Consider the following 27,857-nt stretch of genomic DNA (forward strand, 5'->3'; position numbering starts at 1 on the left):
CAATAGAGGGTGCTGTTCATGAGTTCAGCATTGGTTGCATAATCTGATGACAAGCAACTTAAGCAGGGAGAAATCATGACTTCAGATCGAAAAAAATGACGAATATTCTAAAAAAATAATATATAGCACTATATAGAATATAGTGCTATATATTTGTTTTTTAGAATATTTCGTCATTTTTCATCATCCATCTGAAGTGAACAGTACACATGATTCCTCCCTACTTAGGGTGTCTGGTTCCCCAAAAAAACTGTTATCTTATCTTATCTCCCTAGGATTTCAGCCCGCTCTAGTCAGTGCCTGTTGCCGTGTGCATGGAGCGGGACGCCATGGGAATGCCTCAGTGTTAGAATATACCATCAGATCTTAGTTTTCATGCTCTTACTACAACAGCGAATAGTTGTGTTCAGTTTAGATGGAAAAATATTAATATTCTAAAAAATGAATATATAGCACTATTGCTATATATTAGTTTTTTAGAATATTCGTTATTTTTTTCCATCTGAAGTCATGATTCCTCTCTGCTTAAGTTGCTTTTGGGCCAATTACTTATTAGCCCACAAGCAAGAAGCAGGGAGGAATCATGTGTTCAGATTGGAAAAATGCTGAATATTCGAAAAATGAGTATATAGCAATATATTCAATATATTGCTATATATTTTTTATTTTGAATATTTGCGAATATATGATGAATATTCTACAAAATATTTGTCAAATATCGCAAATTCGAATATAACCCTTGCCACTCATCACTAATATCAAATGTATTTGATAAGTGTATAAATTCATACATAAAATTGCAATAAAAAATTGTAGAATTTATTAAGAAATTATATTCTAATATAAATATATACAAAAAGTATTAAAAAAATCTGAAAAGTGTATATAAAAATATATACAAAATAATGTGGATTAATCAATGGGTAGTCATGTTGTAATTTAAATTTAGTTAGTTGTGTCCATGTAGGAAATAGATACATCCATAATTGCATTGATCAGAATAGGAAAAATGTTCCAGTGATTTGCGAAAAATTGAAAAAGTATAATAAAAGTATAAAAATATAAAAAAGTTAAAAAGTAAAGACTTATTTGTTTACTTTTTCATATTTGTATACTTTTATTATGCTTTTAATTTTTCACAGATCACTGGAACATTTGCTGATCAATGCAGTTATGGATATATCCATTTCCTACATGGACATAACTAACTAGAATAAAATTACAATAGGACTACTCATTGATTTATCCATATTATTTTGTATATACTTTTATATACACTTTTCAGATTTTTTATACTTTTTGTATATATTTATATTAAAATATAATATCTTAATACATTCTACAATTTTTAATTACAATTTTATGTATGAATTCATACACTATTTTATATAATCAATAGGTGATTGTAACAAAATTAATTAGTTATTGTGATATGCATTCCTTTATTAGATCTTGTTTATTACGTCTTACAATAGTGCAGTTCTGGATGGTTGACTTGCCTGTTATACAACACCATTTATATATTGATGAAATTTTTTTTTTCTGTTGCCAAGAAGAAAACTGTAATGAGTTTTAGTTTTGAAATGTTTAGAAGATTGATAATTTTTTTAGCAGAAAATGTTGTTGCTTTAAGCTTTATGCTCAAAGGGGTTGTCTCATCACTCCATTACTAAGGCAAGATGAGACACAGTCCCAACCACCAGCCGTCTGGGAAACAGCAGAGCGTTCCAGCTCTCCCTGTTTCAGTAGCTCCCATTTCTGTGCATGAGAGCTATGGAAACAGAATAGCACAGCAAGCTATGATGTTTTGCTAATTAAGAAATAGCACAGCTTTCTTTACTACGCTGTTTCTGTAACTCTCATGCACTGCAATGGGAGCTACTGAAACAAGTGCCGGAGCTCTCTGCTGTTTCCCGACCAGCTCGTTGTTGAGACTGTTTCTCACCTCGTCTTATATAGTCGGCATCTATTGACAATTAAGCTATAGACAATTTGGAGAAACCTAAGTTAATTTACTATAAATTAGAAGATGAAGTTCATTCAGTATTATTGTTTTCATTACACAGATTATTGTGATGGACAGCTTACATCATCACTCCCTCCATCCTCCTTTACCAGTTCATCAGAGCTTTCCAGCACTCACAGCGCCGGATTTGCTAGGCTAAACAGAAGAGATGGTAAGTTTTTATGTTGCTGTTATTTTGTTAGTTTTAACTTTACTCTTTAAAAACACAAAAGTCTATCACAGTTCGATGTTCAGATTTTTATACATCTATGTCTACTAAGACAGACTGATAACAAAACATTTGACTACTTAGTCCCCCGAGATTGAATAATATTATAGGAGAAAGTATTTGTAATTGCTGACTTTTCCTGCAGTGTTACAGCAAAGAAGCATTGTAAAATATCCACTGAGATTAGTAGGAATCCTTTGTTTTCAATGTCTGTTAAACAAAAGATTTATTCTTTACAGTATGTGATGGTCTATTCGCTGCAGCCAAGATCCAAGTGGGTTTCATTTTCTTTGCCCATGAAATTACATAAAATGGCCTAAACAAAGAATTTGTTAAAGTAGATAACTAAACTGATTTAATAGTTTGGAAAAAGTGTTTATGATCAAACCTTTATAATACCCATTTTGTACCAAAAAACATTGACACCGCATGCAGTATATACTGCACATATATGTATGTTTTATGCATCCAAGCTCAGGTACACACACTTGTTTATTCAAAAACATTTGGAAATCAGTCACTAAAACAAAAGGCCAAAAATACAGTAAATGAACATAATACAGTCTTGCAAATTTACTAAAACAATTTATTATAATCTACAAAAATTAATATGATTTGAAAATAATAAAAAGTCATATGAACATTATGTATCAGTGATGCTATTTGTCGCACCTTTATGCAAGGTTCAAAGCCCCATAACCTAATATTAACTTTGATTATTTTTTATTAACCTCCTAACAGTTTTCCCCCAGGTAAGCTCTAGCTCTGGGAAAAGCACTTAACTGTTCTACCTCAGCCAAGCTCGGGCTGAAGGGGAAGGGGGGGAGGGTCTACTTTAACTGCTCATATCTTCTTCTTGGTAGCAGCTAGAGACGTGGGTCTGGTCTTGTTTGAAAGCTGGACCAGAATGACAGCATTAGCACAATGTCAGCAGGAGATATAGCTGTTGAAAATCAAGTTGAAAATAAAGGCTATGAACATGATTTTACTTTCACTTTCCGCTGCATTCACTGCATCCCCATTTCTAACAGCGATATCTTCCCATGTACTTAAGATAATGCTGTGATTTTTGCATTGTTTGAAAGGTTGGAATGTCAGCTTTCAAACAATATAAAACTCATATCCAGAGATATGAGCCACTAAAGCAGCTACCCCCCTCCTCTTTAGTCTGGAGTAGGAGGGGGAAGTTGGGGAGCTGACAGCTTGCAGGAGGAAAGGAAAGATAATTAAAAAAATATAGAAACTTCACATTATCATCATTGTACTGACCCACAGAATAAAGTTATGTTATTTATAAAAAGCTATAACTAAATTTAATTATATCACTAAGGGGTTCAAATGCAATTGTGTCCTCTAACTTGTGCAAGAAGATTTATTTTATATATATATATATATATATATATATGAAGAAAATTTGGCAGCACTCCCTTCAACAGTAACCCAGGGTGCCCACGGTGGTCCCTCGACTCAGGACGGAAGAATGAAGAAAATCCGCAGCACTCCTTGAAGAAAAAAATTTGCTCTTTATTCACACATATCAAATATTGGCAACGTTTTGGTTCTCTCACAGAACCTTTCTTGAGAAAGGTTCTGTGAGAGAACTGAAACGTTGTCAATATTTGATATGTGTGAATAAAGAGAACATTTTATTCTTCAAGGAGTGCTGTGGATTTTCGTCATTATATATATATATATATATATATTAAAAATCTACAATAAAAAGTGACAATTTTGGAAGGATTTTTCTAATGTTAATGTGACTGTTAGGAGGTTAAAGAGAATCTTAAACCAGTAGCCTCCCTATCCAACTGTTTGCATGGACACATAGCTGAAGTTCACCTGAGTAAAACACTGTTTTTCTTTTGTTGATCCAAGGCTCTGTTCGCAAGTTATTTGCCACTGCCTGGCCCTTTCAATTTAAGCAGTAATGGAGGGGCAGGTCACAAAAATGAGTGGACCTTGGGTGCAACAAGAGCAATGGTGAAGCCCTCATTATACAAAAGGCCTAATTTGCATATTAAGAAAAAGTATCATAACTCGGGACTGGAGCATCGAATCAACACAAGAAAAATAGCACTTTAGTCAGGGGGAGTATGGCCATGTGTCTTTGCAAACAGTTGGATAGGGAGGTCGCTGGTGAGAAAATCCCTTAACCCTTTCCTGATGGTGCAATTTTCAGTTTTTGAATTTTTGTTTTTCCCTCCCTGTCTTTTCAGAGCTATAATTTTTTTTATTCCTCCATTCACATTGTTTTTTGTGGGACAAGTTGTACTTTCTTATGCCACTATTTAATTTTGCATAGGATGTAGTGGGAAATGGGAAACAATTCCAAATGGGGTGGAATAGAAAAAATAAAATAAAAATACGCAATTCTGCCACAGTTTTACATGTTTTTTTTATGGCGTTCAATAGGTGATAGAACTGACTTGTGCTCTTCATTTTCCAGGTCAGTGTAGATCCAGCAATATCACAAGTGTATAGTTTTTCTTGTGTTTTAATACTCCAAAAAATAAAATAAAAGTTGAAAAAATAAATTATTGGCTGCCTAACCCCTATAACATTTTTGTAGTTATGTGTACATAGCTATGTGAGGGCTTTTTTGCAGGGTGATTTATTGTGGGAGATCACTTTTTATAAAAAATTTTAGTAGGGGGTCACTTTTTTTTTTTTTTGTGGGTGAAGTGACCAAAAAACGTCAAATCGGCCATTTTAACACTTTTTTCATTTTGCCTTTTTCTGTATGGGATAAATATTTTTATATTTTGATAGTATGGGTGTTTTTGCATTCGGCAATACCCATGGTGTATTTTTTGAGTTTTTTATTTTCATTTTGGGGAAAGGGGGGTGATTTCAATAATTTTTTATTTTTGTTACACTTTTTTTTTTTTAAACTTTTTTATCCATACAGCAACTACTAGGTATTGCCCAAACTTATTACTGAAAATAATTGTACATTAAAAACTTAAAGGGGTTATGTCACTTCATATAATGACATTTATTATGTAGAGAAAGTTAATACAAGACACTTACTAATGTATTTTGATTATCCATGTTGCCTCCTATGCTGGCTGGATTCTTTTTTCCATCACATTATACACGGTTTGTTTCCATGGGGTTATGGCCACCACCGAAGTGCAGATACAAGTAGCTGGAAAGGGAGCTGCGGAAGATGTGCGCCTATGTGCACTTTAACGGGCCCGGCCGCAAGAGAAACCAGTGTTTTTTGCTAAAGTGTGCAAGCACAATCATCACATATCCATAACCTCTTAATACGGACAGTGCATAACGTGAAGACAAAATGAATCAAGTATGCTAAGGAAGCAATATGGATAATAACAATACATCAGTAAGTGCCTTGTATTAACTTTCTCTACGTGATAAATTCAAGTTGCTGAAGTGAGGCAACCCCTTTAACACCTTTAGGACCAGGCCATTTTTAGCAAAACTGACATGGATCAATTTATGTGGTATTAACTTTAAAACGCTTTTTCTTATCCAGGCCATTCTGAGAATGTTTTATCATCACATATTGTACTTCATGACAGTGGTAAATTTGAGTCAAAATATTTCATTTTTATTTATAAGAAAATACCAAATTTATAAAGAAAAAATGCTAATTTTCAAATTTCAATTTCTCTACTTTTAAAATAGATAGCAATACCTCCAAAAATAGTTATGACTTTACATTCCCTTATATGTATACTTCATGTTTAGATCATGTTGAAAATGTCATTTTATTTTCTTGGGACGTTAGAAGGCTTAGAAGTTTAGAAGCAAATCTTAACATTTTTAAGAAAACTTCCAAAACCCAATTTAAGGAATCTTTCAAGGTACTTTTACCTCAAAAGATGTTTCCTAGAATTAGGAAACACTTGGCAGTGAAAATGAAAAATGTTTTTTTTTTCTAGAAAAAGTTGCTTTACACCCACATTTTTCACTTTCACAAAGGATAACAGGACAAACTGCACCCCACATTTTGTTCCCCATTTTTCCAGGAATACGGCAACACCCCATATGTGCTTAAAAATTATGTACGGGCGCACAGCAGGGCTCTAGATTCAAACAGCAAAATATGGATTTTGCTGACCTAAATTGCCAGACATTGATTTTAGGTGCCCAGAAATTAACAGAGGTCCCCAGAAAAAAAAAAAAAAGAATTGACCCCATTTTGGAAAGAGCACCCCAGTACAAACATTTTAAGTGATGAAAAGGGTACTTTTCAGCAAGCAGGTGTCTCACAAAATGCAGAAACACTTGTTAAAGGATTTCAAAGCACACATTTGTGAAAATAAAAAATTACTAGCAGACCCCCAATTATTCACTTTCACAAGGGGTTAAAGGAGAAAATGCACCACAGTATTTGTTCCTAATTTTCTCCCCATTCAGGAAACACCCCATATGTGCTTGTAGCCTGCTGTATGGGCGCACAGCAGGCAAACAACAAAATATGGATTTTGCGGTCAGGCCAGAATTGGCAGACATGGATTTTAGGTGCCAGAAGGCAGAAAAACTTGTAAAAAGGATTTCAAAGCACACATTTGTGAAAATGAAAAATTACTAGCAAACCCCAATTTTTCACTTTCACAAGAGGTTAAAGGAGAAAATGCAGCCCAGTATGTGTTCCCCATTTTCTACCTATTTAGGAAACACCCCATATGTGCTTGTAGCTTGCTGTATTGGTGCACAGGCCAGAATTGGCAAACATGGATTTTAGGTGCCATGTCGCATTAAAAAAATTCCTGAGGTCCCCAGAAATTAAAAACCCCAAGAAGTTACCCCATTTTGGAAAGTGCACCCCTGTATAAACATTTTAAGGGGTGGAAAGGGCACTTTTGACCTAACAGGTGTTTCACAGAAATGAATATGTAGTGGTTGGTGAAAAGTGGATCTGTGAGCTATGCAGACTAAATCAGAGATATTAGGAGGTAAAACTACAGGGTATGTCATGGATTAAATAAAATGTATATTCCATGGATGAGTGGTAGATTTTTAAACACTCCTGCATGCACAGGCCGGGTTTTTCAGGGCAGGTTTCACAGTGGTAAATGGTGTCTTTCCTTATACCCTTTTTGGAACACACCCTGTATTTTATTGGGGTCCTTCCCTTCCTTGCTGTCTGGGGGACTTGACCTGGAAAATTTTGCCGTGGTACAACACAGGCACCATGACTTCCTGAAGTACTGGGACCCTCACTGGCCTTTTTAACCACTTCTTGGAACTGAAGGAAAGTGCCTCTGTGGCCTGCAGATTGAAATAGCACGTATGCATTGCACATTGCCATCTGTACAATGTGTACGGCAAGCTTTTTGTATCACACTTTTTCATGTAGCACTGTAGGGCTTCAAAAGTTGATCTGAAAGATTCACCCCTCCAATGGGCCTGTTGTAGTCCAGGATGCAAACTGGTTTGGGGGTAGTGATTGTGGTACTTCGTACAGGAGCAGGGGAGCTGCTGTGTGAATGGTGTTCAGTACAAGGACGTCCTTCTTGTCCTTGTACTTAACCACCATCATGTTCTCATGGAGGCTAACCCTACTTTCACCCATTCTCGGTTTCCCTACCAGGGATCGAGGAAGGCCTCAGATTTTTGCGCACTATGCTGCAAGCTAAAGTACCTCTGTCAGTTAGGGACATGAATAGGGGTATGCTGGTATAATAGTTATCCACATAGAGGTGGTAACTAGGGATGAGCGAACTCGAACTGTATAGTTCGGGTTCGTACCGAATTTTGGGGTGTCCGTGACACGGACCCGAACCCGGACATTTTCGTAAAAGTCCGGGTTCGGGTTCGGTGTTCGTCGCTTTCTTGGCGCTTTTGTGACGCTTTCTTGGCGCTTTTTGAAAGGCTGCAAAGCAGCCAATCAACAAGCGTCATACTACTTGCCCCAAGAGGCCATCACAGCCATGCCTACTATTGGCATGGCTGTGATTGGCCAGAGCACCATGTGACCCAGCCTCTATTTAAGCTGGAGTCACATAGCGCCGCCCGTCACTCTGCTCTGATTAGCGTAGGGAGAGGTTGCGGCTGCGACAGTAGGGCGAGATTAGGCAGATTAACTCCTCCAAAGGACTTGATTAACTGATCGATCTGCAGCTGTGGATCATTGAGCTGCTGATCCTCAATTGCTCACTGTTTTTAGGCTGCCCAGACCGTTTGTCAGTCACATTTTTCTGGGGTGATCGGCGGCCATTTTGTGTCTTGTGGTGCGCCAGCACAAGCTGCGACCAAGTGCATTTAACCCTCAATGGTGTGGTTGTTTTTTGGCTAAAGCCTACATCAGGGTGAAGCTGTCACACCAAGTGCATTTAACCAGCAATAGTCTGTTCATTTTTTGGCCATATACAAAATCAGGGGCAAGCTGCGCCTGTCACCAAGTGCATTTAACCCTCAATGGTGTGGTTGTTTTTTGGCTAAAGCCTACATCAGGGTGAAGCTGTCACACCAAGTGCATTTAACCAGCAATAGTCTGTTCATTTTTTGGCCATATACAAAATCAGGGGCAAGCTGCGCCTGTCACCAAGTGCATTTAACCCTCAATGGTGTGGTTGTTTTTTGGCTAAAGCCTACATCAGGGTGAAGCTGTCACACCAAGTGCATTTAACCAGCAATAGTCTGTTCATTTTTTGGCCATATACAAAATCAGGGGCAAGCTGCGCCTGTCACCAAGTGCATTTAACCCTCAATGGTGTGGTTGTTTTTTGGCTAAAGCCTACATCAGGGTGAAGCTGTCACACCAAGTGCATTTAACCAGCAATAGTCTGTTCATTTTTTGGCCATATACAAAATCAGGGGCAAGCTGCGCCTGTCACCAAGTGCATTTAACCCTCAATGGTGTGGTTGTTTTCTGGCTAAAGCCTACATCAGGGTGAAGCTGTCACACCAAGTGCATTTAACCAGCAATAGTCTGTTTATTTTTTGGCCATATACTACATCAGGGGCAAGCTGCGCCCGTCACCAAGTGCATTTAACCCTCAGTAGTGTGGTTGGTCAAGCTGTGACACCAAGTGCATTTAACCAGCAATAGTCTGTTCATTTTTTGGCCATATACTACATCAGGGGCAAGCTGCGCCCGTCACCAAGTGCATTTAACCAGCAATAGTGTGGTTATTTTTTGGCCATATCCCAGTCTAATTCTGTCACTAAATCCATACCGGTCACCCAGCGCCTAAATACTAGGCCTCAAATTTATATCCCGCTAAATCTCTCGTTACCGCTGTCCTGTTGTAGCTGGGAAAGTTATTTAGTGTCCGTCAAAGCACATTTTTTGTTCTGGGTTGAAGTACAATTCCCAATTTAGCAATTTCATAATTTAGTGGTTTCTGCTATATCAGAGCTATTTGAAATCTATCCCTAAAAGGGTATATAATATTCAAGGTGCACATTGGGTCATTCAGAATAACTTCACACACACCCGCTACTGTGTATTTCCAAGTCTAATTCTGTCACTAAACCCATACCTGTCACCCAGCGCCTAAATACTAGGCCTCAAATTTATATCCTGCTAAATCTCTCGTTACCGCTGTACTGTTGTTGCTTGGAAAGATATTTAGTGTCCGTCAAAGCACATTTTTTGTTCTGGGTTGAAGTACAATTCCCAATTTAGCAATTTCATAATTTAGTGGTTTCTGCTATATCAGAGCTATTTGAAATCTATCCCTAAAAGGGTATATAATATTCAAGGTGCACATTGGGTCATTCAGAATAACTTCACACACACCCGCTACTGTGTATTTTCAAGTCTAATTCTGTCACTAAACCCATACCTGTCACCCAGCGCCTAAATACTAGGCCTCAAATTTATATCCTGCTAAATCTCTCGTTACCGCTGTCCTGTTGTAGCTGGGAAAGTTATTTAGTGTCCGTCAAAGCACATTTTTTGTTCTGGGTTGAAATACAATTCCCAATTTAGCAATTTCATAATTTAGTGGTTTCTGCTATATCAGAGCTATTTGAAATCTATCCCTAAAAGGGTAGATCATATTGAAGGTGCACATAGGGTCATTCAGAATAACTTCACACACACCCGCTACTGTGTATTTCCAAGTCTAATTCTGTCACTAAACCCATACCTGTCACCCAGCGCCTAAATACTAGGCCTCAAATTTATATCCCGCTAAATCTCTCGTTACCGCTGTCCTGTTGTAGCTGGGAAAGTTATTTAGTGTCCGTCAAAGCACATTTTTTGTTCTGGGTTGAAGTACAATTCCCAATTTAGCAATTTCATAATTTAGTGGTTTCTGCTATATCAGAGCTATTTGAAATCTATCCCTAAAAGGGTATATAATATTCAAGGTGCACATTGGGTCATTCAGAATAACTTCACACACACCCGCTACTGTGTATTTCCAAGTCTAATTCTGTCACTAAACCCATACCTGTCACCCAGCGCCTAAATACTAGGCCTCAAATTTATATCCTGCTAAATCTCTCGTTACCGCTGTACTGTTGTTGCTTGGAAAGATATTTAGTGTCCGTCAAAGCACATTTTTTGTTCTGGGTTGAAGTACAATTCCCAATTTAGCAATTTCATAATTTAGTGGTTTCTGCTATATCAGAGCTATTTGAAATCTATCCCTAAAAGGGTATATAATATTCAAGGTGCACATTGGGTCATTCAGAATAACTTCACACACACCCGCTACTGTGTATTTTCAAGTCTAATTCTGTCACTAAACCCATACCTGTCACCCAGCGCCTAAATACTAGGCCTCAAATTTATATCCTGCTAAATCTCTCGTTACCGCTGTCCTGTTGTAGCTGGGAAAGTTATTTAGTGTCCGTCAAAGCACATTTTTTCTTCTGGGTTGAAATACAATTCCCAATTTAGCAATTTCATAATTTAGTGGTTTCTGCTATATCAGAGCTATTTGAAATCTATCCCTAAAAGGGTAGATCATATTGAAGGTGCACATAGGGTCATTCAGAATAACTTCACACACACCCGCTACTGTGTATTTCCAAGTCTAATTCTGTCACTAAACCCATACCTGTCACCCAGCGCCTAAATACTAGGCCTCAAATTTATATCCCGCTAAATCTCTCGTTACCGCTGTCCTGTTGTAGCTGGGAAAGTTATTTAGTGTCCGTCAAAGCACATTTTTTGTTCTGGGTTGAAGTACAATTCCCAATTTAGCAATTTCATAATTTAGTGGTTTCTGCTATATCAGAGCTATTTGAAATCTATCCCTAAAAGGGTATATAATATTCAAGGTGCACATTGGGTCATTCAGAATAACTTCACACACACCCGCTACTGTGTATTTCCAAGTCTAATTCTGTCACTAAACCCATACCTGTCACCCAGCGCCTAAATACTAGGCCTCAAATTTATATCCTGCTAAATCTCTCGTTACCGCTGTACTGTTGTTGCTTGGAAAGATATTTAGTGTCCGTCAAAGCACATTTTTTGTTCTGGGTTGAAGTACAATTCCCAATTTAGCAATTTCATAATTTAGTGGTTTCTGCTATATCAGAGCTATTTGAAATCTATCCCTAAAAGGGTATATAATATTCAAGGTGCACATTGGGTCATTCAGAATAACTTCACACACACCCGCTACTGTGTATTTTCAAGTCTAATTCTGTCACTAAACCCATACCTGTCACCCAGCGCCTAAATACTAGGCCTCAAATTTATATCCTGCTAAATCTCTCGTTACCGCTGTACTGTTGTTGCTGGGCAAGATATTTAGTGTCCGTCAAAGCACATTTTTTGTTCTGGGTTGAAATACAATTCCCAATTTAGCAATTTCATAATTTAGTGGTTTCTGCTATATCAGAGCTATTTGAAATCTATCCCTAAAAGGGTATATAATATTCAAGGTGCACATTGGGTCATTCAGAATAACTTCACACACACCCGCTACTGTGTATTTCCAAGTCTAATTCTGTCACTAAACCCATACCTGTCACCCAGCGCCTAAATACTAGGCCTCAAATTTATATCCTGCTAAATCTCTCGTTACCGCTGTACTGTTGTTGCTGGGCAAGATATTTAGTGTCCGTCAAAGCACATTTCTTGTTCTGGGTTGAAATACAATTCCCAATTTAGCAATTTCATAATTTAGTGGTTTCTGCTATATCAGAGCTATTTGAAATCTATCCCTAAAAGGGTAGATCATATTGAAGGTGCACATAGGGTCATTCAGAATAACTTCACACACACGCTTCTGTGCATTTCCAAGTCTAATTCTGTCACTAAATCCATACCGGTCACCCAGCGCCTAAATACTAGGCCTCAAATTTATATCCCGCTGAATTTGAATACAATACATTGGGCCAAATAATATATTTGTTGTTGTGGTGAACCATAACAATGAGAAAAACATCTAGTAAGGGACGCGGACGTGGACATGGTCGTGGTGGTGTTAGTGGACCCTCTGGTGCTGGGAGAGGACGTGGCCGTTCTGCCACATCCACACGTCCTAGTGTACCAACTACCTCAGGTCCCAGTAGCCGCCAGAATTTACAGCGATATATGGTGGGGCCCAATGCCGTTCTAAGGATGGTAAGGCCTGAGCAGGTACAGGCATTAGTCAATTGGGTGGCCGACAGTGGATCCAGCACGTTCACATTATCTCCCACCCAGTCTTCTGCAGAAAGCGCACAGATGGCGCCTGAAAACCAACCCCATCAGTCTGTCACATCACCCCCATGCATACCAGGGAAACTGTCTCAGCCTCAAGTTATGCAGCAGTCTCTTATGCTGTTTGAAGACTCCGCTGGCAGGGTTTCCCAAGGGCATCCACCTAGCCCTTCCCCAGCGGTGAAAGACATAGAATGCACTGACGCACAACCACTTATGTTTCCTGATGATGAGGACATGGGAATACCACCTCAGCATGTCTCTGATGATGACGAAACACAGGTGCCAACTGCTGCGTCTTTCTGCAGTGTGCAGACTGAACAGGAGGTCAGGGATCAAGACTGGGTGGAAGACGATGCAGGGGACGATGAGGTCCTAGACCCCACATGGAATGAAGGTCGTGCCACTGACTTTCACAGTTCGGAGGAAGAGGCAGTGGTGAGACCGAGCCAACAGCGTAGCAAAAGAGGGAGCAGTGGGCAAAAGCAGAACACCCGCCGCCAAGAGACTCCGCCTGCTACTGACCGCCGCCATCTGGGACCGAGCACCCCAAAGGCAGCTTCAAGGAGTTCCCTGGCATGGCACTTCTTCAAACAATGTGCTGACGACAAGACCCGAGTGGTTTGCACGCTGTGCCATCAGAGCCTGAAGCGAGGCATTAACGTTCTGAACCTGAGCACAACCTGCATGACCAGGCACCTGCATGCAAAGCATGAACTGCAGTGGAGTAAACACCTTAAAACCAAGGAAGTCACTCAGGCTCCCCCTGCTACCTCTTCTGCTGCTGCCGCCTCGGCCTATTCTGCTGCTGCCGCCTCGGCCTCTTCCTCCGCCTCTGGAGGAACGTTGGCACCTGCCGCCCAGCAAACAGGGGATGTACCACCAACACCACCACCACCACCTCCGTCACCAAGCGTCTCAACCATGTCACACGCCAGCGTTCAGCTCTCCATCTCACAAACATTTGATAGAAAGCGTAAATTCCCACCTAGCCACCCTCGATCCCTGGCCCTGAATGCCAGCATTTCTAAACTACTGGCCTATGAAATGCTGTCATTTAGGCTGGTGGACACAGACAGCTTCAAACAGCTCATGTCGCTTGCTGTCCCACAGTATGTTGTTCCCAGCCGGCACTACTTCTCCAAGAGAGCCGTGCCTTCCCTGCACAACCAAGTATCCGATAAAATCAAGTGTGCACTGCGCAACGCCATCTGTAGCAAGGTCCACCTAACCACAGATACGTGGACCAGTAAGCACGGCCAGGGACGCTATATCTCCCTAACTGCACACTGGGTAAATGTAGTGGCAGCTGGGCCCCAGGCGGAGAGCTGTTTGGCGCACGTCCTTCCGCCGCCAAGGATCGCAGGGCAACATTCTTTGCCTCCTGTTGCCACCTCCTCCTTCTCGGCTTCCTCCTCCTCTTCTTCCACCTGCTCATCCAGTCAGCCACACACCTTCACCACCAACTTCAGCACAGCCCGGGGTAAACGTCAGCAGGCCATTCTGAAACTCATATGTTTGGGGGACAGGCCCCACACCGCACAGGAGTTGTGGCGGGGTATTGAACAACAGACCGACGAGTGGTTGCTGCCGGTGAGCCTCAAGCCCGGCCTGGTGGTGTGTGATAATGGGCGAAATCTCGTTGCAGCTCTGGGACTAGCCAATTTGACGCACATCCCTTGCTTGGCGCATGTGCTGAATTTGGTGGTGCAGAAGTTCATTCACAACTACCCCGACATGTCAGAGCTGCTGCATAAAGTGCGGGCCGTCTGTTCGCGCTTCCGGCGTTCACATCCTGCCGCTGCTCGCCTGTCTGCGCTACAGCGTAACTTCGGCCTTCCCGCTCACCGCCTCATATGCGACGTGCCCACCAGGTGGAACTCCACCTTGCACATGCTGGACAGACTGTGCGAGCAGCAGCAGGCCATAGTGGAGTTTCAGCTGCAGCACGCACGGGTCAGTCGCACTACAGAACAGCACCACTTCACCACCAATGACTGGGCCTCCATGCGAGACCTGTGTGCCCTGTTGCGCTGTTTCGAGTACTCCACCAACATGGCCAGTGGCGATGACACCGTTATCAGCGTTACAATACCACTTCTATGTCTCCTTGAGAAAACACTTAGGGCGATGATGGAAGAGGAGGTGGCCCAGGAGGAGGAGGAGGAGGAGGAGGAAGAGGGGTCATTTTTAGCACTTTCAGGCCAGTCTCTTCGAAGTGACTCAGAGGGAGGTTTTTGGCAACAGCAGAGGCCAGGTACAAATGTGGCCAGCCAGGGCCCACTACTGGAGGACGAGGATGAGGAGGAGGTGGAGGAGGATGAGGATGAAGCATGGTCACAGCGGGGTGGCACCCAACGCAGCTCGGGTCCATCACTGGTGCGTGGCTGGGGGGAAAGGCAGGACGATGACGATACGCCTCCCACAGAGGACAGCTTGTCCTTACCCCTGGGCAGCCTGGCACACATGAGCGACTACATGCTGCAGTGCCTGCGCAACGACAGCAGAGTTGCCCACATTTTAACCTGTGCGGACTACTGGGTTGCCACCCTGCTGGATCCACGCTACAAAGACAATGTGCCCACCTTACTTCCTGCACTGGAGCGTGATAGGAAGATGCGCAAGTACAAGCGCACGTTGGTAGACGCGCTACTGAGAGCATTCCCAAATGTCACAGGGGAACAAGTGGAAGCCCAAGGCCAAGGCAGAGGAGGAGCAAGAGGTCGCCAAGGCAGCTGTGTCACGGCCAGCTCCTCTGAGGGCAGGGTTAGCATGGCAGAGATGTGGAAAACTTTTGTCAACACGCCACAGCTAACTGCACCACCACCTGATACGCAACGTGTTAGCAGGAGGCAACATTTCACTAACATGGTGGAACAGTACGTGTGCACACCCCTCCACGTACTGACTGATGGTTCGGCCCCATTCAACTTCTGGGTCTCTAAATTGTCCACGTGGCCAGAGCTAGCCTTTTATGCCTTGGAGGTGCTGGCCTGCCCGGCAGCCAGCGTTTTGTCTGAACGTGTATTCAGCACGGCAGGGGGCGTCATTACAGACAAACGCAGCCGCCTGTCTACAGCCAATGTGGACAAGCTGACGTTCATAAAAATGAACCAGGCATGGATCCCACAGGACCTGTCCGTCCCTTGTCCAGATTAGACATTAACTACCTCCCCATAACCATATATTATTGGACTCCAGGGCACTTCCTCATTCAATCCTATTTTTATTTTCATTTTACCATTATATTGCAAGGCTACCCAAAGTTGAATGAACCTCTCCTCTGCCTGTGTGCTAGGCCTAAATATATGCCAATGGATTGTTGCAGTGGTGGCTGACGTGAAGCCTCATTCTCTGCTATGACATGCAGACTGATTCTCTGGTGACATGAAGCCAGATTGTCTGTTACGGGACCTCTCTCCTCTGCCTGGGTGCTGGGCCTGAATTTATGACAATGGACTGTTGCAGTGGTGGGTGACGTGAAGCCTGATTCTCTGCTATGACATGCAGACTGATTCTCTGGTGACATGAAGCCAGATCCTCTGTTACGGGACCTCTCTCCTCTGCCTGGGTGCTGGGCCTAAATTTATGAAAATGGACTGTTGCAGTGGTGGGTGACGTGAAGCCTCATTCCCTGCTATGACATGCAGACTGATTCTCTGCTGACATGAAGCCAGATCGTCTGTTACGGGACCTCTCTCCTCTGCCTGGGTGCTGGGCCTAAATTTATGAAAATGGACTCTTACAGTGGTGGGTGACGTGAAGCCTGATTCTCTGCTATGACATGAAGACTGATTCTCTGCTGACATGAAGCCAGATCCTCTGTTACGGGACCTCTCTCCTCTGCCTGGGTGCTGGGCCTAAATATCTGACAATGGACTGTTGCATTGGTGGCTGACGTGAAGCCTGATTCTCTGCTATGATATGAAGACTGATTCTCTGCTGACATGAAGCCAGATTGTCTGTTACGGGACCTCTCTCCTCTGCCTGTGTGCTAGGCCTAAATATATGCCAATGGATTGTTGCAGTGGTGGCTGACGTGAAGCCTGATTCTCTGCTATGACATGCAGACTGATTCTCTGGTGACATGAAGCCAGATCCTCTGTTACGGGACCTCTCTCCTCTGCCTGGGTGCTGGGCCTAAATTTATGAAAATGGACTGTTGCAGTGGTGGGTGACGTGAAGCCTGATTCTCTGCTATGACATGCAGACTGATTCTCTGGTGACATGAAGCCAGATCCTCTGTTACGGGACCTCTCTCCTCTGCCTGGGTGCTGGGCCTAAATATCTGACAATGGACTGTTGCATTGGTGGCTGACGTGAAGCCTGATTCTCTGCTATGATATGAAGACTGATTCTCTGCTGACATGAAGCCAGATTGTCTGTTACGGGACCTCTCTCCTCTGCCTGTGTGCTAGGCCTAAATATATGCCAATGGATTGTTGCAGTGGTGGCTGACGTGAAGCCTGATTCTCTGCTATGACATGCAGACTGATTCTCTGGTGACATGAAGCCAGATCCTCTGTTACGGGACCTCTCTCCTCTGCCTGGGTGCTGGGCCTAAATTTATGAAAATGGACTGTTGCAGTGGTGGGTGACGTGAAGCCTGATTCTCTGCTATGACATGCAGACTGATTCTCTGGTGACATGAAGCCAGATCCTCTGTTACGGGACCTCTCTCCTCTGCCTGGGTGCTGGGCCTAAATTTATGAAAATGGACTGTTGCAGTGGTGGGTGACGTGAAGCCTCATTCTCTGCTATGACATGCAGACTGATTCTCTGCTGACATGAAGCCAGATTGTCTGTTACGGGACCTCTCTCCTCTGCCTGGGTGCTGGGCCTGAATTTATGACAATGGACTGTTGCAGTGGTGGCTGACGTGAAGCCTGATTCTCTGCTATGATATGAAGACTGATTCTCTGCTGACATGAAGCCAGATTGTCTGTTACGGGACCTCTCTCCTCTGCCTGGGTGCCGGGGCCTAAATATCTGAGAATGGACTGTTCCAGTGGTGGGTAACGGGAAGCCAGATTCTCTGCTATGATATGAAGACTGATTCTCTGCTGACATGAAGCCAGATTGTCTGTTACGGGACCTCTCTCCTCTGCCTGGGTGCTGGGCCTAAATTTATGAAAATGGACTATTACAGTGGTGGGTGACGTGAAGCCTGATTCTCTGCTATGACATGAAGACTGATTCTCTGCTGACATGAAGCCAGATTGTCTGTTACGGGACCTCTCTCCTCTGCCTGGGTGCCGGGGCCTAAATATCTGAGAATGGACTGTTCCAGTGGTGGGTGACGGGAAGCCAGATTCTCTGCTATGGAACCTCTCTCCAATTGATTTTGGTTAATTTTTATTTATTTAATTTTTATTTTAATTAATTTCCCTATCCACATTTGTTTGCAGGGGATTTACCTACATGTTGCTGCCTTTTGCAGCCCTCTAGCCCTTTCCTGGGCTGTTTTACAGCCGTTTTAGTGCCGAAAAGTTCGGGTCCCCATTGACTTCAATGGGGTTCGGGTTCGGGACGAAGTTCGGATCGGGTTCGGATCCCGAACCCGAACATTTCCGGGATGTTCGGCCGAACTTCTCGAACCCGAACATCCAGGTGTTCGCTCAACTCTAGTGGTAACCCTTATCCAGCAGTGGGTGCAGTAAGCCCCACACAATCTTCCCACTAACTCCTAGGATTGGGGAATTCTGGGGGTTCTATCCGGGAATCTTTCCCTTTGTAAATGAGGAACTTGTGGGTGTACCCTGAGCTGCTCTCACAAAGTTTGTAACTCTATATGCCATACCTTGGCCGTTTGCTAGGCAGCTATTGGCAGAATCTAATCCTCCCTTTGAAAAGTAATAGAGACTTATCTACACAGACATTTTTATCAGGGTTGTACACCTCAGAAAACTTGGTTTTAAAGTGGTCAAGATAGCCAGATAAAAGTGACAAAAAAAAGTCAAAATATGTTTGCCATAGGTAAAAATTGGATGGGGGGAGAGGTAGGGGGGATAGGGACAGGGATTATGGCTTGGGAAGGGGGTGGATTAGGGATCTGGAACGTCTGCTGCTAAAAAACAAAAATCACTGCAGCAGATGTTAAAGATGTTCTTATTTTCACAAGTCCTAGCAAGCCAACAAGTAGCACAGTGAAGCACAGAACCTCTCTACACGCAGTCACCAGCTATAATGGCTGCCTGCAGACAGGTTCAGCCCTTTACTGTGCTGCAATAGCGCTACCATTGGCTGGAAGAGTATGCCGATAAGAGCATAAGAGCAGCCATGATGCCTGGATTCCCCCGCAATCCTGCTCCAGCACCCGGTGGACCTTGACCCGTACATGTACGGCACTGTTCCTTAAGTCACATCCAGCTGCGACATACATGTATGACGTGGGTACTTAAGGGGTTAAACCTTTACTAACGAATAGACAAAATTATCATCAAATGCCATCTCAAGACAGAAGATATTAGTAATAAAGCAATCCTTCCAATAAAAGCATCCAACAGCATTATTGTCAGAGTGCAGTGATACAAAAGGATAAGTATGGGAGATAAGCAGGGGAATATGTTATGTATGGGGACACCCCTGAACCTACACGGACTCCTATCTAACCTCAGTTACGGAGCTATTTTCCAGAGCTGGAACCTAAACCTACTCGCACCAAATGAGAGTTGGAGAGGGTAATGATGCAGATAGAGAAACTAATCAGGCTAAAGAAGGCAAGTAAAATTAAAAGGGACCATAAGAAAGTGTGCACCATAGATAATAATCCCAAAAGGTACACCTAAGGAAAAAATAAAGACTAGTGGTGTCTTTACACACTAATAGGGTCTAGTAACTGACAGTAAGTGTGCATCTTCGAGAAAAAGGTTGGGAAAAAGACATTTTACAGGAAACTTCCATTTCTCACGCAAGCCAGATGGAAGTAACTGGTGCTTGTACAGGCTTGGCATGCCTCTCCTTGTCCAGTCATCACCTTGCACATTTGGGGAACTAAGCAGCCCTAATATGGGTCTTGGCTTTTATTTGCACTTTACTCCTGTGTCCTCTTGCTAATCTATTTAATATATTGTATGGGGCATATTAGTCACTAGACATTCCTAGAAGTTCCCTGATGAACCCGCACCCAGAAAGGTGGTTGGGTAAACATGTCGGACAGTGTAGGGAATATTTGGTGTGGACAGGGATAGGTTCTGCAGTTGATGGTAGATGGCAGTTAGTGTAGGGTCAGGGGTGTCCTCCTGCACCTCCCTATCTCCCGTGCTTATCATTTTGTATCACTGCCCTTTGACACGAAAACTGTTGGTTCGCTTTTATTGCACTAAGAGAGCTTTATTATTAAAGCATACGTTTTAAAGTACTAGGTTTTCCAGCTACTGTATAGGTAATAAAAACATATCTTGTTTCTTTTTACATATCTACAAGACTAGTGAACATTTGTCAGTGTGATTACTCTACAATGCTTATCATGGAGGAGAATGAATACAGCCTTTAGAAAAAAAAAAAAATAATCTGTTGAAATGTTGCATTTTGTTCTGAAACCTACTGTACAGGGAGTGCAGAATTATTAGGCAAGTTGTATTTTTGAGGATTAATTTTATTATTGAACAACAACCATGTTCTCAATGAACCCAAAAAACTCATTAATATCAAAGCTGAATATTTTTGGAAGTAGTTTTTAGTTTGTTTTTAGTTTTAGCTATTTTAGGGGGATATCTGTGTGTGCAGGTGACTATTACTGTACATAATTATTAGGCAACTTAACAAAAAACAAATATATACCCATTTCAATTATTTATTTTTACCAGTGAAACCAATATAACATCTCAACATTCACAAATATACATTTCTGACATTCAAAAACAAAACAAAAACAAATCAGTGACCAATATAGCCACCTTTCTTTGCAAGGACACTCGAAAGCCTGCCATCCATGGACTCTGTCAGTGTTTTGATCTGTTCACCATCAACATTGCGTGCAGCAGCAACCACAGCCTCCCAGACACTGTTCAGAGAGGTGTACTGTTTTCCCTCCTTGTAAATCTCACATTTGATGATGGACCACAGGTTCTCAATGGGGTTCAGATCAGGTGAACAAGGAGGCCATGTCATTAGATTTTCTTCTTTTATACCCTTTCTTGCCAGCCACGTTGTGGAGTACTTGGACGCGTGTGATGGAGCATTGTCCTGCATGAAAATCATGTTTTTCTTACCTTGCAGACTTCTTCCTGTACCACTGCTTGAAGAAGGTGTCTTCCAGAAACTGGCAGTAGGACTGGGAGTTGAGCTTGACTCCATCCTCAACCCAAAAAGGCCCCACAAGCTCATCTTTGATGATACCAGCCCAAACCAGTACTCCACCTCCACCTTGCTGGCGTCTGAGTCGGACTGGAGCTCTCTGCCCTTTACCAATCCAGCCATCTGGCCCATCAAGACTCACTCTCATTTCATCAGTCCATAAAACCTTAGAAAAATCAGTCTTGAGATATTTCTTGGCCCAGTATTGACGTTTCAGCTTGTGTGTCTTGTTCAGTGGTGGTCGTCTTTCAGCCTTTCTTACCTTGGCCATGTCTCTGAGTATTGCACACCTTGTGCTTTTGGGCACTCCAGTGATGTTGCAGCTCTGAAATATGGCCAAACTGGTGGCAAGTGGCATCTTGGCAGCTGCACGCTTGACTTTTCTCAGTTCATGGGCAGTTATTTTGCGCCTTGGTTTTTCCACACGTTTCTTGCGACCCTGTTGACTATTTTGAATGAAACGCTTGATTGTTCGATGATCACGCTTCAGAAGCTTTGCAATTTTAAGAGTGCTGCATCCCTCTGCAAGATATCTCACTATTTTTGACTTTTCTGAGCCTGTCAAGTCCTTCTTTTGACCCATTTTGCCAAAGGAAAGGAAGTTGCCTAATAATTATGCACACCTGATATAGGGTGTTGATGTCATTAGACCACACCCCTTCTCATTACAGAGATGCACATCACCTAATATGCTTAATTGGTAGTAGGCTTTCGAGCCTATACAGCTTGGAGTAAGACAACATGCATAAAGAGGATGATGTGGTCAAAATACTCATTTGCCTAATAATTCTGCACGTAGTGTATATACTGGATGGTTCCTGGTCTTTCATATAGTAATGTAATCCAAATTATTTAGGAAATTACAATAGTGAATATACTGGGAAGTAGACATTCACTAGAGAATGAAACTGGAGTATAAGGTGGATCTTAGTTGCACTATTGATGTTTTAATGGCAATTCGAACAATTGTAAAGCTGTCAAAGGGGAAGAACTGCCTAATAGGCTACAAAATACAACAAAATGTATTTAGTTAACTTTTTGCATAGTGTGTCTTGAGATGAGAACATTTGTATAAATTCTGTTCTCTATTGCTTCTCCCAAAAGTAAATCAAGCTTAGAATCAAAGACATACAGTCATTTTGATGTGGACTGTCAAAGTAAGTACAACAGCCTCCTCACAAAAATCTACCTAATAATGTATGTAGCTTACTTTGTAATATATAGTGCAGACCTTTCTTCATTTAGTGCGATAAGAATCAAATTAATCAGCGATTAGTCTTAAGTGAAGAGGTAGACTGCAGGTGCAGGTGTACTGCAGTGTACATAAGTGTGCAGTTCACCTGTGGCATTATTGTGTGTCAGTATTGGTCTGGGTATACCTGATTTATAGTGATTTGTGACAAATTAATTAGTAATGCATCAAATTTCTTGTTGAACTTCAGCGAAGCTGCCAGATCGAATTTTAAAAACTTTGCCAATCTCTAGCAGCGATGAAGGGATTACTCTTGGTGAGCACGCTATGCAGCAATTGTTGCCTTTGTATCTGCTTGTCAGGGAGGAAAAGGAGCAGGCACAGTGACATACTCAGCTTCTTTTTGACAAGCAGAGACAAAAAAAACTATTTGCGTTCTTCTTATTTTGCTTGTCATAGAAGTGAGGCATGTGTTTGTTTAGGAAGGACATAGAATTGGATCTGTACTGCTCGTGGGCTGACAGGGCAGAAAAAATAGTGCAATAAAAGATAAAGTTTCATCCAAAGACATTTAAGCATTCATTGTACATCTGATATTTAGGTAAATGTGGGAGGTTTTGATACATAAATGTGTTCATTTAATTTTACTATGCACCTGATTATTTAGGGAAATATTAGTGGATGGTTTAATGGCAGGTATAGGCATGTTGAGAATTTCCAATGAAAATAATTTCGAAACTAAGATAAAGGTAAAGGATAGGGGTACATTTTCTAATGTCTCTTCTCTCTATTAGAACCAGAGGAAGCATGTTGTTATTTAATCTATAATCTACTAATACATGCAGATCCTTCTCAACCAATGACTCTACCAGTTTTACTCCCCCAAGGACATATGCTGCATGCAGAATTTTAGCCCCCAAGCATTCTTTTTATCTGTTCAGGATACTCTATTTTTACTTGCTGTGAATTTTAAACTAATAAATATAAAATTTGTACTAGTGTTGATCAAGCACCAAAGTGCTTGAGTGCTCAAGTAGAACACTTTGGGATGCTTGGGTTCTCTACAGAGCACCTGAGCACAATGGAAGTCAATGGGAGAACAAGAACATTAAACCAGGCACCCCCTGCTCTGAAGAGGGGAGGGTGTCTGGTTCACAGGAAAAGTTCAGAAATTAATGGAAACACCACTGAAATGGTTCAGGAACAGTATGGGGAGGATGTCTGGATGCATCTTGGACTCCCAAGTTGCTGCTGGGAACGATGTTGTCCGAGAAGTACGTCACTTTTACAGACTGACAATAATACGCACAAAACCGAAGATATAATCGATTTTAGAGGAAAAATTGTTAGGAAACAACCTGTATATTTACTTGGAATTATAAGTGCTGCCAAAAATTACAAGGAAGAGGCATTCCGATACAACCTGTATATCACAGAAAGGAGGGCCTCATTCACATTGTGATACAATTGTTCAGGTAGTGGGACTCCTACACTCATAAAGCCTATGCACTAAGTGAAAGGGCTGCCAAAAATGGCTTGCTGGTGACCCTCAAAAACATTAGGAGCAAGTGCCTGCTGGTGAACCTCTAAAACATTAAGGGCGAGGGCCTGCTGCTGATCTGACCTTCTAAAACATTAGGGGTGAGGGCCTGTTGCTGATCTGACCATCTAAAACATTAGGGATGAGGGTATGCTGCTGAGCTGACCCTCTAAAACAATAGGGGTGAGTGCCTGCTGCTGATCTGACCATCTAAAACATTATGGGCAAGGGCCTGCTGGTGACTAATTATGAGCGGCAGGGGTCATATTCGAATTTGCAATATTTTGTGAATATTTTGTAGAATATTCGTTGAATATTCGCAAATTCGAATATTGGTTATATTTTACGATTTGTTTCACTCGAAAAATTGGCAAGATAATGGTTTATCGAAATTTTTTCAATTGCCGAGTAAAAACAGGATTCCTCCCTGCTTCTTGCTTGTGGACCAATGAGTCATAGCACTATATCAAATATATTAGTTTTTTTTCTAATATTTGTAATATTCTAAAACAAGAATATATAGCAATATAGTGAATATTCGAAGAATAAAAAATATAAAGCAATTTAGCTAATATAGTGCTATAATCTTTTATTTTATAGTTGAATTTTTTTTCCAATCTGTACTTCAGATGAGAAAAAAATTACAACTATTAGACAAAGAAGATTATGGCACTATATTAGCTAAATTGCTCTATATTCGTTTTTTTTCAAATATTCGCTATATTTGCTATATATTCTTGTTTTAGAATATTATGAATATTCGAAAAAACTAATATATTTGTTTTTTTTCGAATATTCATAATATTCTAAAACAAGAATATATAGCAATCTAATGAATATTCGGGGAAAAAAACGAATATAGAGCAATTTAGCTAATATAGTGCTATAATCTTTTTTTTATAGTTGAATTTTTTTTCCAATCTGTACTTCAGATGAGAAAAAAATTTGAACTATTAGACAAAAAAAGATTAAAGCACTATATTAACTAAATTGCTCTATATTATTTTTTCTTCTTCGAATATTCGCTATATTGCTATATATTCTTGTTTTAGAATATTACGAATATTTGAAAAAAACTAATATATTGGATATAGTGCTATATATTTGTTTTTTAGAATATACATCATTCTTCCTATCTAAAGTCATGATTCCTCCCTGCTTCTTGCTTGTGGGCCAATGAGTCATTGGCCCACAAGCAAGAAGCAGGGCCTAATCATGTTTTTACTCGGCAATTGAAAAATTTCCGATAAAAATTCACATTACAAAAATTTGCAATTAACACTACTCCTAAAGTCAAATATACTGTAGCCTTCGCATTGGCCCACAAGCTAGAAGCAGGGAGGGATCATGTGTACTGATTTTAAAAAAAAATCTTGAATATTCAAAATTTCGAATATATATTACTATATTCTAAATATTTGCAAATTTTGGAAGTACCTATATTCACGATAAAAATTCGCAATTTGAATATTCGTGATCAACACTACTGGTGATCCTCTAAAGCATTAGGGGTGAGGATCTGCTACTGAGCTGACCCTCTAAAACATTAGGAGCGAGGGCAGCCTAATAAGCATGTTGATATGACTGGAGGAGGAAGAGGACAACGAGAAAAAGAAGATTGAACCATATACCCTTTTTTGTGGTGGAACGGGTGCATGTCAGTTATTATGCCACCAGCAGCACTAAATACCAGCTCTGACAAAACAATGGCAGCAGGGCAGGCCAGCACCTCCAAGGCGTAGAGTTCCAGCTTGGACACCCAATAGTTGTAAGGCACAGAGGGATCACTGAGGATGCTCTGCTACATACTCCTTCACCATCTTCCAAAACCTTTCCCTCCTTCTGACACTAGGCCGCGCATCAGGGTGAGGGTGCTGGCGGGGTGTCCTGAAACTGTCCCAGGCCTTGGAGAGTGTTGTCCTGCCTCTGATGTAACTGCTGTATGTTCCCCTCGTCTCCCCTCCTCGGTTGCCCAAGGAACTACATACTCTGCCGCGAGCTTTGTCAGCTGGAAATTTTTGAAGCAATTTTTCCACAAGGACCTTCTGGTATTGCACCGTGTTGCTAGTCCTCTCCACCACAAGAACGAGAAATGAGAAGTTGTCTTTGTAGCGGGGTTCGAGAAGGGTGAACAACCAGTAATCTGTGTTGGCCAAAATGCGCATAACGCAAGGGTCATGGGAAAGGTGGCATAACATAAAGTCAGCCATGTGTGCTAGAGTCCGAACAGACATTACTTTGCTGTCCTCATCAGGAAGATGACTCTTAATCTCCTCATCCTCTTCCTCCTCTTCTATCCATCCACACTGAACAGATGGAATAAAGCTTCTATGGGTACTACCCTCTGTAGCGGAGGCAATTGTCTCCTGCTCCTCCTTCTCATCATCGAATTCGCGCTGAGAAGACGAAATGATGGTGGTCTGGCTATCACCCTGTGTACTGTCTTCCCCCATTTCCACCTCTTCCACATACAAAGCTCCTGCCTTCATTGTGAGCAGCAAGCATTTCAGTAGACACAGAAGTGGGATGGTTAGGCTGATAATAGCGGCATCGCCGCTCACCATCTGTGTTGATTCCTCAAACTTGGTAAAACCTCACAGAGGTCAGACATATATGCCCCCTGGTCACTTGTGAGGAGCAGAAGCTGACTGAAAAGGTGACGACCATGTTACAGCTGGTATTCCACTATTGCCCTCTGCTTCTCACAAAGCCTGGCCAACATGTGGAACGTGGCGTTCCAACGCATGCTCACGTTGCATAACAGTAAGCTGGCAATTGCAAGCGCTGCTGCAGCATTGCCAGATGGCAGCAGCTGTAGATGACTTTCAGAAATGGGCACACACACAGCGCACCTTCACCAGTAGCTCAGGCAAATTGGGGTAGGTTTTGAGAAACCGCTGAACCACTAAGTTGAACTCGTGGGCTAAGCATGGTATGTGTGTGAGCTTGCTGAGCTCCAAAACCGCCACCAGGTTACAGCCATTATAAGACACATCCATGTCTGGTTGTAGGTTGAGTGGCAAGAGCCACAGCTCAGTCTTGTCCCTTATACCCTGCCACAGCTTTGCGGCGGCGTGCTGTTTGTCACCTAAGCAAATAAGTTTCAGCAGGGCCTGTTGCCGCTTCCCCACTGTGGTGTTACACTGCTTCCAGCTACTGACTGATGGCTGACTGGTGCTGCAAGATGAGAATTCAGAGGTGGAAGTGGAGGAGGAGGTGGAGGAGGAGAAGTGGGGGGGGGGGGTTGAAGCCACTAATGTAGGTGGTGGCAGAAATCCTGATGGAAGTAGGGCCCGCAATCCTTGGCGTTGGTAGCACCTGTGCCATCCCAGGGTACGACTCGCTCCCGGCCTCTACAACTTTCACCCAGTGTGCCATCAGGAAAATGTAGCGTCCCTGGCCAAAAGCACTTGTCCATGTGTCAGTTATTAAGTAGACCTTACCAATAACTGCGTTGGTCAGGGCACAGGTGATGTTACAGGACACATGCTGGTGTAAGGCGGGGACGGCACACCAGGAAAAATAGTGGCGGCTGGGGACTAAGTAACACAGTGTCCACAAGCCTAAATGGGAACATTTCCATGGCCAGCAATTTGTAAAGGTGTGCATTTAGTGCTATGACCTGTTGGTGGGTGGCTAGGTATTTGCGCTTTCGTTCAAAGGCCTGGGGTATGAACATGTATACGCTGCGCTAGGACACAGAAGTGGATGTTCTAGCTCAGGCATGCTCAACCTGTGGCCCTCCAGCTGTTGTAAAACTACAACTACCACAATGCCCTGCTGTAGGGTGATAGCTGTAGGCTGTTTGGGCATGCTGGGAGTTGTAGTTTTGCAACAGCTGGAGGGCCGCAGGTTGAGCATGCCTGTTCTAGCTGATGGTGCTTCTAAAGGTCCAGGTGCAGGGCAGGAGGTATAGGGCAGGAGGCATACGGGCATGCGTCTTGGACAGGGGATTGGCCAGAATGTAACACAGGGGAAGAGGAGACAGTGGTGTGACCCGCAGACACT

At 42.2% G+C, this 27,857-nt stretch overlaps 1 protein-coding gene across 1 annotated transcript in view; it reads left to right on the plus strand.

The window, feature by feature from the left end:
• Positions 1-27,857, plus strand: part of LOC122927916 (contactin-associated protein-like 4) — a 468,829-nt gene that overhangs the window by 18,651 nt on the left and 422,321 nt on the right. Inside the window, exon 3 of the mRNA XM_044280254.1 lies at positions 2,067-2,177. Within this exon, the coding sequence (XP_044136189.1) occupies positions 2,067-2,177 (111 nt within the window). The remainder of the gene's footprint in view (positions 1-2,066; positions 2,178-27,857) is intronic.

This window comes from Bufo gargarizans, chromosome 1, assembly GCF_014858855.1.
Source record: "Bufo gargarizans isolate SCDJY-AF-19 chromosome 1, ASM1485885v1, whole genome shotgun sequence".
Classification (NCBI taxonomy): Eukaryota; Metazoa; Chordata; class Amphibia; order Anura; family Bufonidae; genus Bufo; species Bufo gargarizans.